This window comes from Thalia democratica, chromosome 1, assembly GCF_965202585.1.
Source record: "Thalia democratica chromosome 1, ktThaDemo2.hap1.1, whole genome shotgun sequence".
Lineage (NCBI taxonomy): Eukaryota > Metazoa > Chordata > Thaliacea > Salpida > Salpidae > Thalia > Thalia democratica.
Genome location: NC_139165.1, coordinates 47,138,117 through 47,160,113, shown reverse-complemented (window position 1 = coordinate 47,160,113; position 21,997 = coordinate 47,138,117). Strand labels below are relative to the sequence as shown.

The 21,997-nt window shown below is 25.5% G+C and overlaps 1 protein-coding gene and 1 long non-coding RNA gene across 2 annotated transcripts; both read left to right on the top strand.

Moving 5' to 3' along the window:
• The first annotated feature begins 5,508 nt into the window (after positions 1-5,508).
• On the top strand, positions 5,509-7,231 carry LOC145849138 (uncharacterized). The gene is made up of 3 exons (XR_014372325.1): positions 5,509-5,723; positions 6,677-6,785; positions 7,168-7,231. It is a non-coding gene; the product is annotated as an uncharacterized LOC145849138 (long non-coding RNA).
• A 120-nt stretch (positions 7,232-7,351) lies between these two features.
• LOC145836740 (adhesion G-protein coupled receptor D1-like) lies at positions 7,352-10,675 on the top strand. Its single transcript, XM_082944520.1, has 6 exons — positions 7,352-7,793; positions 7,856-8,252; positions 8,327-8,374; positions 8,832-8,965; positions 9,407-9,596; positions 10,476-10,675. Exons 1-6 carry the CDS (start codon positions 7,368-7,370, stop codon positions 10,673-10,675), a joined length of 1,395 nt encoding a protein of 464 aa, XP_082800646.1. The 5' UTR covers positions 7,352-7,367.
• Positions 10,676-21,997: the final 11,322 nt, after the last annotated feature.

Sequence of the window (21,997 nt, the reverse complement as noted above, 5' to 3'; positions counted from 1 at the left end):
CCTTAAGAATAAATGCTAAGTCGAAAATGTAATATATAAAGCGACAATCAGATCGGAAAACGAAACAAAAAACTATTTGGGCTCAACGGGTGGCACTTTTAAAAAAAGATGGTACAACCATAATAATGACTTTAAAAACTATAAAGAGAACGGAACAGAAATATCGAAGTATATATGGAAGCTTAAATATAACAACATTGATTACAAAATAGATTGGGAAATTATCCACCATATTGGCAAAGTTAAAAACCCACAAAGCATTTGCAGTACTTGTATATTAGAAAAGGTCGCGATCGCCAAAGCAGACAGAAGGGACAACCTAAATAAACGGTACGAGCTCTTTTATTCCTACCCGTGTTTGCGAAAACTCCACTTCAAAACTTAAGTTGCCCGTTATACAGGTTTTATGCAAGCTTTTAATACTTTTTTGTGTAGCTATTATTTTCTTAAAACTAAAAGGTTTTTTTTTACCCATTCAAGCAAAATTTCAAATTTTTGTAACTAATACAATCACAAAACTACTTAAATTTTCAATAGTCAAGTCACAATAAAAATTAACTTGATTAAAAATGCATCTTAACTTAAGCTCACTTATTAATATTAACTACATTTTTATTTAAGCAATGTTTACTTTGAAAATCAACTAGAAGAAAATAGAAAACTACATACAGATATTTATTATTATTTGTGTTTTCCTTTGATTTTGAAACTTAACTAAAATTTAAACTTTGCCACAAATTCAATCTTAATATTTTGATTAACTTGTTTTATTTTAAGGTAAGAATTTGTTTAAACTATAAGTTTTTATGTAAAGCATTCGGGCGGGATTTCAAATTTCCATAGCTATTACAAGCACAAGATTGTTTAAATTTCCAATAGTTACGTCACCATTAAAATAAGCTACGTTAAAATGCACCTCAACTTTAAACTCACTTTATTAACTACATTTTTGCTTAAGCAATGTTTACTTTGAAAATTAAGTAGAAGTAAAAAGAAAGCTACATACAGCTTTTATTATTATTATTGTTTTTATATTGATTTTAAAACTTAACTAAAATTTAAACTTTACCTTAAACTGAATCTTAATATTGAAATTTAATTTGTTTAGTTATATAATTAAAATTTTAAGACTGTCACATATCTTTTTAGATTTATTTAAGCACTGACGAGGTCTTTGACCGAAGCTTAGTTTGTAAAGTGAATTCTTTAAAGAATAATTTCATTATTTAAGCTCCAGCAGTTGAGATCTCTCTATTTGTTTTCTTAAAACCCAAACATATAATATAGTCAACAACACTTACACAAAAAAATTAATCGTGATAACGTAACTCCACTAAGGGGTTTTTTTTTGTTAATGTTTGTTCATAAAATAAAGTTAAGCTAAGAATTTTTAATTAGTTTATATAAATTAAAACTTTTTAATTTTAAAGTTATGTAAACACAGCTAAACATGTAGGAATAAAAACTATTGTAGGCTGTTCTTTTATTTTCATATTAGCTAAGTAATTTATTACATACATTACCCATTTTTCGAAACTCAAACTCTGGGAGGTAATTAAATTGATTTGAAACCTAAAAAATTTAACAATAACAAATAAAAACATATTTGTACGATTTCAAATAACTTTTAGCTAGTATTTTTATAGATTGAAACATTACTGACCATTAGTTATACAATAAGATACACAAGAAACACAATTAGGTAAACTAAATATATTTCCAGCAGTTCTCGTCAGTAGAGTATAAAGGTAAAAAAGTAAGATCTTACAAATTTATATAGTAACAAAGTGATCATAAAGTAATCAAGTGAGTAATAAAATGCAAAAGCAGTTATTAAAAATTTAAATAATTTAAACTTACTAACATTATATTTAACACATAGTAAAACTATAAATTAATATAAAGACAATAACACGCTTTGTAGAGTATTACGAAAATAAAGATTTAGTACACTAAAATTAATTTTACTTACTTAAAACTAGTTTACTTAATAAAACACAAATAGCTTTTAGTTTAATTAAATCGGAAACATTACTATAATTTCCAATTATTTATAAACTATTTAGATTTTAACCGTTTGCACACGTTGAGTTATTTATCAAATGATCTGCAAAAGACAAACGTTTTGAAGCATTTAAATTGGTGTATCATCCTTCTTTTCTTAATAGCAAAATTTCTCTAAACTCTTTGGGACATGATCTTTTAATTTTTTTCTTAGTTGTCCTGTTGTCAATACGATATAGCTTGTTTTACAAAAGCCGCTGAAATAGTAAATTATCATAGTTTTATCTAAATTGGATATTTGGTCTTTACCACCTGGTATTATTAGTGGTTTTGACGTGAAGACAATCCTTAGGCTTGCTGCATAACAAGTTTTCCTTATCAATTGTTTAATTTATATTCTAGCATTTCTGATCTTTTGTTAATGAATAGCAGTTTTAAAGTAGCTAAACATTTTTCAGGCCCTAAAGTCTTTCTTTTATCCAAACTTTGCAAATGTAAAAAAGTTGTTTTGTTAAGTAACTGTTGTGGGTACCCATTTTTGCTTAATAATAACTTGATCAGATCGATTTCACTTAGTGACAACTCTGGAGAACAATTTTTATGTGGCACGATGACACAGAGTTCTGATCAGATTCACTTTTCTCTTTAAAATACAATTAGATTGAAAATTCAAATAACAGCCTCTAAAGGTTTTCGTTCTATACATCAATGTTAAAAGTCTATTATCTTTCCGTTTAAGTTGTACATCTAAAAAAGCGAGTTCATAATTATTTTATTTTTTCATTGTGAGTATGTCAAGATTATGAGCATTCTTAAAAATGTTTGAAAATTCATCCATAATTTTTTCGCTTCTAATAAACACAAAACAATCATCAACATGCCTGAGGTATAATAACTTATTTATGAAAGCAGGAACAAATTTTAAATCGATATAATCTATAATTATGTTAGTCAATGTTGGCCCCAAAGGTAATCCCATAACTATCCTTTCTTATTAAAAATAAATTAAATAATTAAAACTAAACTTAACCCTAGAAGTTGCAAGTTTCAATAGTTTTTTCAAATTCATTTTGTTATTGTAGGTTTACTTATCTTATGCATTGTATCAATTCATACTTTAATGACCTCTTCCAGAGGTACATTAGTAAAAAGACTTTAAACGTCAAACGACGCAATAAACGTATTATTTGCTCCCATATCCCTAATTTTGTTAACAAACGTAATAGAATTTTTTAAATAATATGCTGAAATATGTGTCTTCAATCAGTTTTAAAACTGATTGAAGACACAAGTTAAAAAACTTCGCCAACTGCGCTGAGTTTACTATAGGTAAAATGGGCCTCAAAGGAATGTTCTTCTTATGAATTTTTGGTAACCCATACAAACGTTGGGTAACTGACCCAACTGGTTTAACCAAATTAAATATATTTTCACTAGTTTCATTCTTAAATAATAACTGTTTCAGAAACTTAATAATTTCACTTTCAACTTTATGAACATTATCAAATTCTTTTGCCGAGCCTAAATGTTTAAGTTTTGATGAGTCACCAATTATAACATCCATTTTTTCTAAATAGTCAGATTTGTTCATTAAAACACAACCATTCCCCTTGTCCTAGTTTACTGAACTATGTGTCTTGTGTATCTTGTTGTATATTTATAGATTGTTTTTTTTACACACCGCACTTTAGAAGTCAAAACTAATGAATTTACTGATACTTGTAAACATTAAAATTTTCTAAAGATCAAAGTAAAAAAAAAAACATGTGTAATATGGTAAAAAATTGGTAATATTTTTTAGTGCAAGTTTAGTTCTTTAAGTTATTTTTCTAGTTTTTTTTTTAAACTAAGTTAAAACTTTGTTTAAAAGAATGTAGTAAATAAAAATTACAAATAATTTTTGCATAAATCTTTTACTATAAAGTTTTGATCATACCACTTCGATCATAAGACCACAAGCTTTCGGTAGACTGAGACCCAGGTTTCGTTTAAATAAAACTTCGTTAGTCAGTTGCAACTTTCAACCCAAAAACGGTCAGTCTCACGGCACATAAAAGTCCAGAATTCGGCTCCGACAGATTTTCGCCTATGCTTTCTTTAAACCTTTTACTGTTATATTTTTATAAGCAATATACACCAGGGCTCGGCAACCCACAGGCTAAGTTCGGCCCACCAAAAGAAAATTTTCTGGCTTGCGACGTGTTTTTAGCTAAAAGACAAAAAGTTTATCAAGATCAAGTGTAGCAGTTTTTATAATAATAGTTTACAAATATTCTTTTTTTGCTTATACTGTAGTGGCTTTCTTAGTTTTTATTTCAATAAGCACTTATATACATTATAGCTTTATAAAAAATACTGTGGCCTGTAAATAACTTTTTACTTTTAATGTAGTCTGGGTTTTTTTTCAGAAAAACTGACCTGATTTTTATAATAGGCGGCCGAATGTACACAAATGAGTATGACCCTTTACTGACTTAGAACTTACAACTTACCTCGGTTATAAAATTTATAATGCATCATTTAATTAATTATATTTTTGTTACTATTTGTAATCATTATTTTACGTCATTTTATTGTAAATTATTTCGATTTCAAAAATATAACTTTCAAACAACTTTTGTAGAACAAGTGTAATGATTTGTTTCAATTAGAAAAAAAAGGTGAAAACGAAAAATACACAAACTTAATTATCAAGTAAAAGTTACTTTTTAAAAATTGTGAAAATAAAAAGTAAAAAGTATGCTAAAAAACAGATTAATCTAAGGTATAAAATCTAAGGTTTTATTAAATACTGATTTTTACTCAGTTTTGATTAAGTATTGATAATCAATACTATAGATACTGTTAAAATTTCAAACAAAATGTTTTAGATTATTTTCACCTTAAGTAGTTTAAAACCTTTATAATAAAAAAAAGCTAAATTAGTTTTATATATTATACATAAGATTAAAATATTAATCAAAATTATAAGTAAGTTATAATCACAAAATGCAGCATTTCTTAATAAAACGGTACGTAAGGGTATGTTTAAAGTAGAATTAGTAGTTCACAAAATTTATCAACAATTTTTATTTTTAGCTGTGTAGAAGGTGTTATTATGATTACGTAATACAAGAAAGTAAAACTAACGTAGTTGAAATTACATGAGTAATCACACGGGTTAAACAATATATAAAATTATGTATAATACGAAAAAACTTATTAAGCTTAAAAACATAAGTATGATGTTTTTTTTGGTTTGTCAATTCAGAAAATTTGAGCTATATTTACTTATATAGCTAAATATATTTGTGTTAAGTTAAAATGTGTCTTTTTTTGTTTTTATTTTAACAAAAACGATTTAGTGTGTGAAAAACGTTAAAAAAATATATTACTAAAAAAGCTGCAAGAGAAAAAAAAAACTTAGTTTTTCAGAGTTTAATTACGTTATGCAAAAAAGTTTATTTTTTACTCTGTTTTTTCTTGTTAGTGCAAGTTTAAACGAAAATTACTACTGTACAACACCCGAACCTCCCCCTTGTACATACAAAGCTATTATATGCAACCATGACGGTAAGAATAATATAACTCAAATTTCCAAAAACCTGCAAATCGTTAAAAACAGGCACACTAGTAATTTTAGTTTAAGTCAAGGTGAATTTGAAGCACTTGTGTATTATCTGTCTAACACAAGTTCATTCGTAGAAAACAAAGAAATCAACAAAAATTTAACAAACGAGGTAAGTACGTTACGAAACTTATAAACAACTAAAGTATAAATGTTAATATTACTAAAATGTTTCCTCAAAAAGATTCGAATAAAAATGTTCGTTTAATTAAAAAACTACAAAAGATTGAGAAGTATTTGCTTGATTGAAACTGAGAAACGTACGTCTTAAAGTGCTTAAAGAGTATAAATTTAAAAGATGAAATCTTAAAAAATTTAACAAAAAAAAAAACTAAAAGTTTTTTAACAATATACAACATTATCAGTTTGCACTAAATAAAGTTGTTTAATTAACTTCTACTTATGCTGCTTTATTTTTCCTGTGACTTTTCTTTTACAGCAGTCTTTGCTTCATTTAACATGTTATATATACTAGATAATATCTCACATTAACGTTGAGAGTATCTTTATATTGAACTAAATAATTATTTTTTGTTTAAATGTATCTTGAATTTTTTTAATATTTAACCTAAATCTTATAACTTTTTTATAACCGAATTCTTTTTAGTTGGTTTTTCTTTTTATATTTTAACTTTTTTCATAGTTTAGAACAGCTTTTAAATGTAAATAATTTCTTAATCTTATAAAAAAAATTATATTAAAAACGTTTTCTGTTTATTTCAATTGTGAATAATACTTTATTGATGACCTTGTTTTAAATTTTTCATTAATCAGATGTATTTTTTTATACTATAAATGAGTTGTATTTTACTAATTGTAAAATTAATATTTAATTTAAACAGTTTTTAATAAGTTTTTTTTTTTCTTAAAAATATTTTTATATCAACTTGAATATTTATAATGTTAAAATGTTTATACAGCCTATAATTTAGCCTATAATTTAGCCCCAACAAAAACAAACTCGTTATTCGTTAATAGCTAACATAAAAACTGGATAACATATGATTAAGTTTTCGAAACTGTATTGTACATTATTTTGTTTCATTAATTTAAAATATTTTATAGGATGCTGAAAGTATCAACAAGTCGTATTTAGATGTAGCAAGTTTTTTACTAGATATTGAAAACATAGACTTCTGGGTACAACTTGCTTTAAAAGATCAACAAGCTATCAGTAAGTTATACGGTATAAGATATCAATATAGTAGTTTGTGCTTATTTCTTAAGCGTCTTGTATAAAGTTATTCTTTTCTATGCTGTAAAAGTTTCTATTCAAAGGTCACATAAGTAACTTATAATTAAGTTTTAGTAACTTTAAGCAGGTGATTTATAAACAATAAAAGCTTAATTAATTTTGGTTTTTAAGAATACAACACACAAATTTAGTGTTATTATATTTAAATAGGCTTTAAATATTAGTTTAATTAATGTTTTTTTTATTATTATTTTATGTTTTGACTTTTAAAATCAAATAAAGAAATCTCAACTACTGAACGAGAAATAATATATTTATTCTTTTAAGACTTTTTTTTACAATAACTATTCACAATTTTCAGTCAGCATCCCAAATTCAATTGAGCAACTGAACGATGCTTTAGAGTTTCTTAATTCAAACATTACATCGCCTGTTAAACTTGAAAACTTAGAGGTGAAGAAAGATTTTGAAAACAACTCAAACAAAATCGTAACAGTTAAATACACAACTTTAGTGGATATTTTCAATGAGTTTTATGTTAACAAGTTAAATGCAACCTGCATGGATAGAAACTGCAATATTTCAAAAGATTTTTTTTGCGAAATTTATCAGCTAGACAGTAGCATTTGCTCTGATTTAAACAACTCTACTATTTCAAATCTAAGTAGATGTAAAATAGCAAAATTTCTAAACAATAGTAATGTTGTTTCAAAAAAAGTCTTCAAAAACAATCTTCCGATTTCTAGACCAATATGTATAGAGTTTCCTAATAATACCAAAAAGGGATTTAAAAACTATTGCATCTTTTATAATGACACAACAAAACTTTGGTCTAATAAAGGCTGTTCTTATATCAAAAAAGAAACTGCAACAGAATGCCAATGCAACCACACGACAATTTTCGCACTTTTGCTTGTAGCAGATACTGGTAATTCAGAACAAATTCATCCGAAAAACATCAGTAGAGACTGTTTAACAAAGTTGCTGGTAAGTTAAAAAGCTTTATCAAAAACTTTACATACATTTATTTTCTTACTTTGATTTTTTAGGGTCTCCAAATTTTCACGGGAATAGTCTCAATCATCTTCCTCGTGATTTGCATAACACTTTTCACGCTCATTGCCATATCAACGAACGAGAGCATCCCAAGGGTGACGTTCCACGTTCACATGTGCTTCGCCCTCCTCCTCTTCAACATCTCACTGGTGGTCGGAATGTCTGAAATTGAATACTGCGACGTTGCCACGGTTGTGACGCAGTTTTCCCTGCTGGCCGTCTTCTACTGGTCGCTCGTTGAAGCGTTTTCAATTGTCACCAAGATTGTTTTTTGCGGTGGAAAAAGCGTAGAGTCAGACTATAAATGTTCTTCGCTTAAATATTTAACAGGCTGGGGAGTTCCATTCGTTATAACTTTATTTACATTGGTTTTCTCAAATCTGAGTGGAAGTTAGTTTGTATTTTAACTTTAGTGTAAAAAATTCGTGTTGTAAAGAGTAGATACTAAAAAAAAACTTTTACAGACTCCCTTTCGAAAAGCATGCCGATAGGAAAAAATAAAAGCAAGCATGGTTAGTGTTAATCGATTAAATTTGTTTGAATTTATATTTTTGAAACCGATAAAGATTTAAAATTTATCTTAATAACCTCTATAAGTTAGATAGTTAAGTATCAAATGTTACCTGTCTATTTTATTTTAAATAAAAACATTATCAAGAGAAGAGTTATCAAGCTTTTCTTAATTTGAAACAAAAAAAAAGATTTATTAACTTTTTTTTTACCCTTGTAATAAATTTTACAAATATATTTTGATATTTCGATAATTTTTTTAAGTTTCATTAATAATTAAGTAATACATATCTGCATTTTAAAATTATGTATTAAAACTTATTGTATTTTTCTGTTATGTAACTATAATTTAAAACCGTTTAAAGACTTAAGTAAAAAAAAGTGTATATAGCAGTAATTACTAATATATAAAAAATTAAAAGAACAAGACTGAAATTTCTTTTAACTTAAAAAAAATAGTGTGTCTGGCTGATTTGAATTTGAACTGGATCTCAACAGGATCTGTGATGTTTGCAATGGTATTTAACATCTGTGCTTTCATTTACATTACTATCAAAGTAATACAAGTTACTAATGTCATTCAAAAGCTTAAAGTGAGTTATCTTTGGATTGTCTTTAAGAGATATTTTATCTTTTAGAATTATTCTTGTATTATAAACTTCATAATCGTTTCAATAACTTTAGTTCATTATTCTATAAATTTTAATTTCGAAGTTTTTTAAGATCTATTTATATTATACATTAGATTTATAAGAAGTTATAAGATGTTTTCAGAGTTTGGTTTAAATTATAAGTATTATCTTTTAAAATGTATTTTTAATGCAAACTAAATTACAAATAGTTCAAATATATAAGAACAACAAACAAAAGCTATTATTCCAGTCAATATTGAATAAGTTTTAAAAATAAAAAGCAACCGACAATAGCATAAAAAATTTCAAAAGTCAATGATCTTTTTAAACTTTAGTTTAGAAAACTTTATTTATATTGTTTTTTTAGACAAACTTATACTATATATACCATATACTTTGCAGCCAAGCGACATGAGAAAAAACAAGTTGAAAGAATCGATTGAAGTTGCCAAAAAAGGATTGAAATCTGCAGTAAGATTATTACCGGTCTTAGGAATTCCTTGGATAGTTGGGGTTTTCATGATTATAATTGAAAACACTCAAGTTTTTTGCATCCTTGCAATTGTACATACAGTTCTGTCTGGTTTACAAGGTTTTAATATGCTTAAAAAAAGACTTAATGTTTTTATTTTGTTTTCAGAAAGAGTTTTGTAAAAAAAAAGTGTCAGCAAATTGATACAAAAGCTATTGTTACACCATGGAAATTTGCAAGTCGTTTTATTAGTGACTATTTTTCTGGTGGAAATATGTTTTATGTAAATATAAAAACAAAATAAAGTTCTTAAGATAAACTTTGTTTAATTTTGAGCCATTTGAGTTTTTTAATAAACGCAAATTGCTTAGAACATTACTTAATGTCTTAATGTTTTAGTCAGGGTTTCCCAAAGGGGTGATGTCGACTATTTCTAGGCGCTTTTAGTAAGTTAGCGGACAATAAGTAAAAACGGACAAAAGGGAATCGATTTAGAAATTTTGTTAAGTCATACAGCTGTTACTTTTTAGCTTGTTATTGAATAATTTTAAACTGCTTTTTAGTTTTTATTCTAAGATAAGTTTTAAACCTTGGTTTCAAAATATGGGCGACATAAGGGGGTAATAACTAGTGCGGAGATATAAAAGGATATGAGTAATTAAGTAGTAAAGGGGTGTTATTTATTAATTTAGTTAATTTGGTTTTAAATTTCTGCAAACAGAGGTGATTATGAAAATGAGTTTCAAAACCCTGGTTTACGTTTATAAAACTCTAAAAACTAAAGCCGTTATTTAAATACTTTCGATGTTTTTAGATAATCTTTCATTTGCATCAATTAGAAATATTATTTACCGTAGAAGTGTAAGTTTTCTATATAACTTTTAAAACATCTTTTTAGTTTTGTGAATTATTATTACAAAAAAAATATAAGAAGTTGTCTTTTAATGAGTTTTTCATTTTAGTATAATAAATCTTATTCCGTAACAAAAAAAATTAAAGGTTTTTTCTTCTTCCTTGTGTGCATTCTTTACAACGAAGAAAACAACGTGCTGCTGCGTCAACACTGGCAAAAACTCATGATCAATCTCGATCCAAAGCTGCCGCGGTTTCCCAGTTTCAGAAGCGAACCGACTTACGACCTGTCAGACTTGAGCATTGATAGCAGTGGATTGCCGGCTTTCAGAGAAAAGGAAAGATAGTAATCGTGTCTACAATAAAGATTACACAAAGATAATTTGGTTAATTAAGTTTAAATTTAGAAGTAACTTTATTGATAATTGCTTTTATTGAGTTTGTCTGCAAATATGTAAAAATTTTGAATTATTTTTTAGTAATGAACTATTACATATTTTAAATAATAGTTAGAACTTGTTAAAACTGTAAAAGTTAAAATAAGCTGATTAAATTTCTATTGAAATTCTTTAAAAATTTTTAATTATTATGTTGGAACTAATGTTTTTTCACTAGATTATTTTTACTTAACTAAACATTTTTAAACATAGGTATGAAAGTAAAAAAAAAAAGTTAATTTAAAAGTATATTTGTTTTCTGTAATTTTATTGCTTATAAAGCTTGTAATTTTAAAGCTGTTCTGTTTTTTGAACTGTCTGTTTGATAAATAAAAATTACTAATACTAAAATTCAGATGTAATTTGTTAAAGCAAATAATTCAGAGTCATGTAGCAACTTAGCTTCATATATTCTTCTAATTATTCAAATAAGGTTCTATTACATTTCCGAAAGCTTACTTAAATTTTAGTTAAATATTTAGTATATTAACAAAGTAAAACCTAGCTTACTAAGATAAAAACAAGTTATAACAAATTATCCGTTAAACGTCTGTTTTTATGACAAAAAAGTAAAATAACATTGTAAAAGTATTTTTAATTGGATTATATTAAGCAAAAAAAAAAAACTTTTAGTTTGTAAAAATTAAATTTAAGTAAACTTTAAACTATACTAATTTTTTTTTAAGTTATAATGGTTTATATGATATAGTCACTAATTAAATTATTAGCGTTAGAACATCTTATAGATATCGCAAAGCTCAAAACTAAAAAAAACTTAAAAAAAATTTAACATGCTTTAGGTTTTATGATGGAATTTAATGAAAAAGATATATTAAGACAGAATAAAGGCTTGCTGTTTGTATAAATCATAAAAATTTATAACTGTGTTTGTTCTAAAATTCATGTACGCTACCTTGCACTCCCAAGAAAACTATTTAACATCGATCTACAGTCAAAGTTTCTGGCCTGTAAGTTCCTTGAAAGCTGTTTATATTGTTTTAAAGTCCGAGTCTTTGGTCTCGACTTATAAATAACTAATAAAGTTGTTTAGAAAATGCAGTGTTTAGGTATATCTTGCCTTTATATTATCTAGATTCTAGAACTTAATTAGGTTGTTTTTAAATTGTCTAATTACGTAAATACTTATGGTAAAATTTGTTTTATTTTTTATTTTTTGGAAATTAAAGGAACTTTAAAATACTTAAAAAAAAGAATTGAATTCCGAAAATTAGAGTTTTGTTATTATATTTTTGCAAATTAATATGCGTTATCTGAAACTTTCACACAAATGATTTATTGTAACGAAAGTAAAATTTAGTTTTTTAATTGACTTAGATTAGAGTTTAGAAAACTTTTCAGTTGTCAGGCTAAACTAACTAGCAAATAAATTTTATAAAATTTGTTCGCGGGCCGGACTTGTCAAAAAAAATTCCTTACTGGCCACGTAGTTTAAAAAAATATATTCCCAAAAATTGAAATAACTTCATAAAACTAAAACTAAAATAAAATAGTTATTTATTTAGCACTTGTTTGTTCTGAAAATTAAAATATTTTTTATAAAATATCTCAAATTTATGTTTTTTTTACAAGCTGTGTTTTGAATAAATACTTTGTTTTTGTATTTATTTTAAGTGATAACGTTAAAATTATTAAATTTTACCATAACGAGTGTTGATAAAATAGGTAGAAATTTCATTTTAAAACTAGTAGCTAACAAAGCTTATAGTTGTAAATCAATATAAAAATACTACTTAATAAAAGAATCTTAAAATCTTTTTACTGTTTTTTTCTTGGTAGGTCTTGAATAGTAACAATAAAAACAAAACAATACAACGTTTACTTGATACATTTTGTATCAAGTAAAATATATATTAATGTTTAAACATAAAACTCAGTTTTTGCTTTGTATGGTTACCTAGAAAAAAAAAACTTATAAGGACTGGTTTAGATAGAAAGTATTAAAAAAAAGTTTTAACATTATAATGATAATTTGAAATTAAACCTTTATGTTAACTTGAGCTTATCTCACGGTTTACGAAAGTCCAGACTAAGGCGCTGTAGATTTTGATTTTCGCTGATGTTTTTGTTGATCAAAAGTTATAATAACATAATTCACTAGTTTTGATACAATTTCAAACACACAACAGTTAAAGTTTGTAAATATTTAGTTTTACCAGCGCTCTAACAAAAGTAAAAAAAAACTTAAGTTATTATTACAAACAATAAAAAACTTAACCCTCTATGTTCTACGAACATTTTTTTTTTTAAACTTCAACACAACACCAAATATTAAATGTGTTAAAAGTAGTAAAAAAACTTGCAGAATTTATCACAGAAGTTATTAAGCTTAAAAATATTAAAAAACGTTTTTATTTTTTTAGCATAAACAAACACGTCTTTCGTTCTATGTTTAAAGAACATAATCTACAATTAAAAAACATTGTTTTATAAGTAATAAAGTAATCATTTTAGTTTTTAGAAACTAATAACCTTGTATACTTGGATGAAGCATATTAACTCAGAAGTAAGTATGATACAATAACATATTTATTATTTAAAATTGATTTCATTTTATAAATATTAAAGAGCTTATTTTCATGTATAACGATTCATAATAATCTAAATTATCATACATCACATTCAAAAGTATACTTAATTGATTAATATAAGTATGAATCATTAACCCACCTACAAAAATAAATTAAAAAGTAGAGCATAAAAATAGTTATCATTGATTAAAAATTTAAAACAGTTTAAAACGGATATTAGCTTTTGGAAAGCTTATTGAAATTTTCCTAAGCAAATATATAATTGTTTTTCTTTTCTAGAAAATTTAAAACTATATAGAACACTTATTTTTACAGCTGAGCAAGGTTATAAAAACAAGTTAAAACAAATTTCAAAAAAGAACTGAAACCTGCATTAAAAATGTTTCAATTCTTCGGAATTGTTTAAGTTGTTGGAGTTTTTACGATCATAATTCAAAACACTCAAATTTTTTAGAGAGAAGTCAATGGTCTCTAAACATTAGCTTTTGTAACAATTTGTTTAACATCTATTCTGAAAAAATATATAATAAAATAAATAATAAAGTATTACCTAAAGCATATCAAAGTCTTGTAAACCAGACTGAACAGGGTTTACAACAACTATATACTAACACGTCAAACAAAACGGTATAATAGAGGCTAAAAGGTTTACTGTGTTCATATCAACTTACGAGAGAACGTGATATAAATAGTCTTAAAAGCCAGTTTAATTATAAAAAAATTTAAGTTGTATGTTTTGTAAACGAAGTATTTTTCTTTAGCGTTAACATCAGCCGAGGATATTAGTTATTAATTTCATACTTCGCAAATAGAGCTTTAAAATCCATCAGTCCAACTTTGAAGTTTTTCAAAACAATGTTTGGTTTGGAGCCTTCCACCAATCTTCAAGCGGCAAACTTTTAGGCCAGTCGTGAGTCATGAGTCGCTTTTTTGTTTTCATTGTTGCTATTTTTAATTTTAGCTATTAAAACTTTACCTTTGTGCTTAATTTTTAAAATGTTAAAATGTTTGAGATAAGGAATAAGGGTAAAAAAAAATTAGAAAAAAAAGATGACTCAGCAAATATGCATATCAGACTGACGTTTAGGTTTACTTTCCAAGCGGCAGCAACAAAAACGTATAAAATAAAAATAAACTCCAGACAATTTTTTGGTTTTTATAAATTTTAGCCTCTAAATCTATTTAAAACTATTCAATCTGGGGTCGGCTGCAATAGTAAGGTTTGGGTCTTTTCCCATAAATAATATAATCCAAAGACAACAACAAAGCAGTACACTACTAACATTTTAATTTTTATCTCTCTAATATTTTAAATCTAAACCTGATTACTAATTAACCTAACCCAAGCATACAAAACTTAGAAAAATAAGAGTAATATTTCAAACATAAAATAAACAGCAAAGGAGTCAAACTTTAGCTTATCCGAAGTACCTTTAATTTGTTTTCAGAAATCAGTTAAATAACAACAGAACTGAGTTTATCTTAAATATTTTCGTACTTTTGTAAATACCTAATTAGTTGTAGTTTTCATTTTGGCTGACCATCTGAATTTTGATTTGATTATTAGTTTTTGGTATTCGACTATTAAAAACAAGTTGGACACTTGGAAGTGTTTTTTTTTAAACCAGGTTTTTACAATATGTATATATATATATATATATATTATTTATTGAACGACAAAAACACGCTCAAAAAATTTTGTCCTAGGACCCGGTGCACGAAAAAACCTTTTGGTTATCGAGTCGCACACCACGGATTGTCCAGAACAATATGGGCAGTAATGCCAGCTCCTGTGTGAATTTTTGCTACCTGCAAGCAATAATTAGTATTGCCCCCTGGAAAAGCCGCAAGAAAATTAAATGGGTGATATCTTTTACAATGGGGCGATAGTTTTTTAGTTTCTACTAAAGGAGCGATTATGAAAACTAATTTCGGAAACTCTGGTTTAAACAAAAATGAACTTGTAAATTATTTTTACCATTAGAAATTGCAGCAATTGCTTATCCATTTATTATCAATGAAAAAGATACTTGACCATAAAAGTTTTATTAAACGAAGATAAATGCTTAAAGAGTGCTTAAAAAGAATTTTCAGTGTTCAGAATTCGCTGTTTCTAGCAAACCTTTGTGAACAAGGCATGTTTTGCTTTTATAAAACGTTTATCAAACTCTGTATATCACAGATTTAAGATAATTAATGGTCTTAATAGCTTAACTATTGATTAATACTGTTTCCATAGACAAAATGGTGCATTGTTAACATTTTAGCCTGCATAAATTTTTACTTAACTAACTGTAATATTACTTAGCTTAGGTGATATTGTTTACAAAGTTATGAAGACTTTAAAAGTTTATGGGATACTTATAAGTGATGAAGACACAGTTGTAAGAACTCACTAACCTGTATGTTTATAACATGTGATCAAATGTTTTGTTTGCATGTTCTTGTTTACTAAATTTTAAATAACAATTGAATTTTGGAAAATAAATATGTTGAAAAAAATTGATTGAAAACTTGATGTAATAAAAAATTAAATAACTTAATTAAGCAATAAATTTATCTTCATTTAGTTATAGTTGGTCAGTTAAAGTCATCTAAAGAAAATCCTGAATTGTACTTTACTAAGTACCTTAATGTTTAATTTAATTAAACTAGTTTGTTAAAAAAAAAATCACTTCAATTAAACTAGTAATGAATTGCAAAAAGTTGTTCAAGTATACAGTGTTGTGTAACAGATTTAAAAGTTCTAAAAAAATAGATAAAAGTATTGCTTAAACTAATTAAAGAGACATTTTACAGGATTGCTACACACTGTAATAATTAAAATGAGTTTAAATTATTCATTCTTAAAAATTTATATACTTAAATAATATGTAATAAAATATTTATATAAATGTTTTTTTACATGTTAAACTAATTCAATTTTGTTAATTTCACAGTGAATATTAAAATAACTAAGTAAAATTTTCCACTTTTCATCTAGCTCTAATTGAATATAACTTTTTTGTTTCCATATCCTTTAGTGAACATAAAGTGTCAAAGCACTGTATTGCTTCTATACATTTAACAGTAAATAACATATATAATCAGAAAACAGTGGTTCTAAACATTGAAAAAATTGTACAGTAAATCATAACAAAAATTTTGGGCACAGTAGATGTTTTAACATATAATCTATCTATAAATTTTGTATATGTATTTTAAATGACTTTGAAATAAATCACAACTGATTTTGCATTTATATAAACAATTTTTAAAGTTCAATATGTTTATGTGCATACTAATGTGCACAATGCAAACTGGCTTGAAGATAAATTTGCCAAAGTGCAAAAAATTTTGAAACTTTTTAATTTACTCGGCTACTTTTTTTCCACTAAAAGTGATAACCCTGATCTAGTTAGTTGCTAAAATTTTTAGTCATTATCTTAAGTTAGTATCTTTAAAAATTATAAGTTGTAAGATTGAACCAGCACCAAATTAAAGACTAAAAAAAGGATCAATCTGAAAACAATTGTATTAAATAAAAAATGTGTGCTCAATTAGTTTATCTTTTAATTTTTAAATAAATTTTAATTATCCAGTAATTGTTTTCAAAAAATTATCAAAATGACAATTTTTTAGAATAAATTATAATGTTATTATAGCAATGCATGGTCACTGACACCATCAATTTCTAATAAAAAAGTAAGATAAAAGATAATAAAATAAAGCTAATTAATTGGTGAGAATCTGATTTGATAAAACCATAAAGTTAACATGTATAAGGTGTTCATAGTTATTATTACCTAAAATTTGTGTATTTTTTATTTATTTGTTGTTTTATTATTAAGAAAAAATTTTAATAAAACCAGTCAAAAAAATTAAAAATCTGTTCTAAATTGTTCTAAAATAACTTTATTACGAGCAAAAGTTTTGTTTGTAGTTTTGTTTATCATAAAGCTTAAAACTAATTTTTTTCTAATATTGTGAGGAACATTTCCTGAAAATTTAAGGTTTTTACCTCAAAAAGCCTTGGAGATAGATTAATTTCTCGTGATTTTTATTTGTTTTAGGTTTCTCCTCTTATTTGGAAGCTATTGTACTCTCTGACCTTGCCGAGCTATGTCTTATAAGTAAAATATAACTGTAAAAAGCATCTTTAAGCTTAGTTAAAACTCTTTAAATTAAGATCAAAAAATAAAAAAAGTTAAACACTTATATGTCATAAAATTAGTCAGTAGAAACTACATTTTTCAATATTCTAGCTCAATTAAAATACTAACATTTTGCATATTTTAGCTCATAGCACTTTAAAATCAATTTTCTCATAGATTTAACCTATCTTTTGATCAACCAGGCTTGTTTGCTTCAAATGAAGCAACTCTGTTATTAATCAAGTCAGTTCTACTTTTTCCTTAACAAGAGTTGCTAAAAAGCCTTGAATCCTGGTATAACCTGGAACTTGACACTTTACCAAAAAGTCTGAAAAACTTGGAATTTGAAAAATTTTGAAAAATCTGGAATTTTGAACAAATATCACTACAAAACCTAGAAGTTATAACAATTTTTACATTTAAAGTAAGAAAATAAATTTGGCACATAAAATATTTCATATGGATGATGTTATACTAATTAAGACCATTTTTTACCTTAATTTAGTAGTATACTAAAATAGACCCAAAGCTTTTACTTTAGAAAACCTGGAAGAAATTCTAAAAAGGAAAAATAAAATAATAAAGTTTTAAAGATTCAAAATTGATAAATGCAATGAATATCAGTTGAAAAAATATTAATGTTAAACTTTTCTACCCCTTGAAGAAAACAAAAACATTAACAAATTTAGTTTGTAGTTTACTTATTTTATTATTCGTAGTTTTCAGTCAGACCTGCTTATTGAAATTTCTAGAATTTAAAAACCATGAGTTGTAAGATAAAAGATAAATATGTTTTAAACTGTTTTGTATTCAGTTTTGAAATCTTAAAAATATACAGTTAATTAGCTGCTTCTTGTACTAACTATTAAGGGCATAGGGGGGGGGGGTAACCACCCTTTTTTGGTTTTTGATCTTATTTTATATAGTTTTTACTAAGCTACAAGATGCTTTTTACAGATTTTAAAAATGCAAATATTTTTTGAGATATAGCCGGTCAAAGTCGGAGGCAACAATAGGATCCTTATGGGAGGCGCAAACTAAAACGGCAAATAACTAGAAATCACTAAAAATCTATCTTCTCCTACGTTTTTTGAGATAACTACCTCAAAATTTCAGGAAATGTTCCTTGCAGTATTTAGAAAATTCTGTCGGAACAGAATTTAAAAAAATTAAAAAATAAAAATTTTATAACAAAAAAACAAAAAAAAACTGTTTTATTTTTTATTTTTTTCGAAATTCTTTCCGACAGAATTTTCTGAATATATCAAGGAACATTTCCTGAAAGTTTGAGGTAGTTATCTCAAAAAACGTAGGAGAAGATAGATTTTTAGTAAAATAGTCTATTTTTGCCGTTTTAGTTTGCGCCTCCCATAAGGAACCTATTGTTGGCTCCGACTTTGACCGGCTATATCTCAAAAAATATTTTGAATTTTTAAAATCTGTTAAAAGCATCTTGTAGCTTGGTAAAAACTATATAAAATAAGATCAAAAACCAAAAAAGGGTGTTTACCCCCCTATGCCCTTAACTATACCTTAACTAAATAAGTATTCATTAGTTTTATTTTAGAAAAGAGATTATGAAGTCATCATTTGGGGTCTTAAACTATAGTTCTATTTATAGTATCTGTCATAGCTTACAAATTTAATGTTGCAATAAATTTACATGTGAAGTAGTAAAAATTTGATTTGACACAAAAAATCTACTGTATAGATAAAAAAAATTTGTCATCATCAAAAATTTTTTTTATCAAAAACACATTTCAAGTAGCTTCACAGTATCTTTTCAATGTTTTTATACTATTTAACACAGTTTTGTACCTCAAACTTAGTTCTAAACTAAAAATGGACCTTAAAACGTGCAGTTTTAAAAACCTTGAAGAAATTTTGAAAACTTGGGAGAAAGTTTGCCAAAATAATTTTGCAACCCTGATTTAAAATCTAATTGAATATGGATTGAGAAAAACTCACACTGACTCTAGCTATTTGATTTTTTTATAAAACCTTAGCTATTTTTGTGCTAGTTTTATGGAAAGGTAACTAAAAACATTAACTATGTCTGTTAGTCATATATTTTCTTCTAGTTAATTATCATTTAAAAAAATTTTTCAACATTACAGCTACAACTTGAATATTTAACTAACAATTTTCAAACTTAACACAGGATCAGACTGACTCAGAATAGTTAGTAGTCTTACTAACTTTTTTATTTCCAAAAACAGCAACTAGTGCTAAAAGTGAAAACTTTTACTTTAGCTATATTGTGTTTACAAGCGTGGCAGATTTAAAAATAAAAAGGTTCTAAAATTAAAATAGACTCTGAATTAAAAATTAAACAATGAACTATAAGTCTGTTTTTATATAATATTTATTTTTGTGATATACAGGGTTGCCACATACTTGGTATACTCTGGTTAACTAGGATATTTTGAAATTTTTAAAATCAATTAAGGATGACTCAAGACAGTTCAGGATAACTTATGATGTTATTTATTTGATTTTTTAAAACTCCTGCTGACTCAAGATAGTTCTGTTTTTTTTTATAAACTTTCAGGATACTAGAATTTATGTCTAAATTTTGAATGAGATTTATTTGATAAATGTTTTGTTAATGTTATTTTAAAAATTTGAAAAAAAAACTAGTTGACTCAGGACAGTTTAAGGTCACTCAGGAAAGTTTTTTTTGACAAAAAAGTGGCAACCCTGGGTATAGTTCTTTTTTGAAAAGTTCCCAATACAAACCTTAAGACTGCAATTTTTTGTATTAAACTTTTTTGAAACTTCCAGTCAAACAATTGTTTTTATGAGCTAGAGAACTCAAATATTCTGATAATTTATACTTGCAATATTAAAAAAATTTGTATAAAACAAATTTTTGAAAAAAAAAAAATGATCATAGTTTTTATCAGTTTTTTATAAAAAAATAACCAGTGGTTTATATAATTTTGATAAAGATTAGATAGGTAAAATTCTAAAACAATTGCTGTAAAATTGTAGGAGATAAATTTTTAGTGAGATTGTATTTTTTTTCCTTGCTTGTTAACATCTTTCATAGGGAGCTTTAAAAGTTCAAATCTCAAAGGTTAAGTTAATCTTTAATTAAAAGTAACTAGTAGCTTAATTATTTATGTAAAAATAAAAGTTATTTACCTGACTATTCCCTTGTCTTACTAAACTAGTTAGTATTCTATTTTACTTTTATTTAAAACTATCATTGGGTAATTATCATATTTTTTGACCAGAACTTGAACAAAGAATGCTGAAATCAGTATCATGGAATATATATTTTACCTGTCAAATCAGTTGAAGAATTTATTTTTATAATTTTTTTATATGCATAAATTATGCACAGTTTTGTTTATTATTAATTCTGTTTTACTGTTGATGATTTTTGACTGAACAATCATAACTAAAAAATAATTATAAAGATATAATGTTTTTTTTTAATATATACGTTAAAAATTATAGACAAATACGTAAACATATTTGTTGATTTAGTCAGATTTAAGTCAAAAAAAATTAATTCAAGGTTTATACTATAAATATTATCACTTAATTTTTTTACACATGTAATAAAATTTTAATACTAAAAATAAATAAATAGCTATTTTTTTTAACAATTTTCTTGTCATATAATTAAACTCAAAATAGCTATGTTCTTTACTTCAAGTAAAACTATGTACACTGGTGTTTCTAAAAAAAGTGCATTTTTATTAAAAATGATATTTTTTTGTTGTAAGTATAGCATAAGAGAGTTAAAATATTTAGAAAATAGATTTATATGTTTTCCATGTTTAAAAAGTTCTGCTTAAAAAGTTCTTTTAAAGTTTGTCTTAATAAAAGGTAATAAAACAATATTAGAAATTTCTGAATTAATGTTTAAAACCTATAAGAAAGTTGAAGTGTTCACAGTTAAAAAAGAGCTTACAACCACTATAAACTATGTATTATAGATACAATTTATTTAAAACATATTTACTAGATCAAATAAAAAATAGAAGTTTTATTACTAAAAAAAGAAATCAAATAAAAATATAAAAAAATCTTGCAATAGTTTTTTCTAAACATTGTAAGGATCATTTCCTTAAAATCTGAGGTATATCCCAAAAAATGTATTAGGAGATAAATTTATATTTATTTACTATATTAGTTTCCTCCCATAGGAAACCTATTGTACTCTCCTACTTTAACTGGCCATATCCCAAAAATTAGTTTGAATATCTGAGTAAATTATTAGTTTTTGTCAGTTCAAATGCTATAAAACTTTGTAACAGGGTTCGTGAGCATCAGGCTAAATCAATTTTTTAATAAAAATTTAAGAATCTCAGTTTTACTCAGTTCAAATGCTTAAAAATTCTTGATTAAAAAAAATTAAGAATTTTTTTAAAAGATCAAATTAAGATGTGAATTTATTTGTAATTTAAATTTAGTTATTAAAGACAAAATCAATCAGTATTTGTTAAAACAAATGCTTGAAACTTTATTAATTTCTAATAGAAATTAAGGTATCTTGTTTTGAGTAGATTATATACGTCATAATTGTGAAAGTTTAT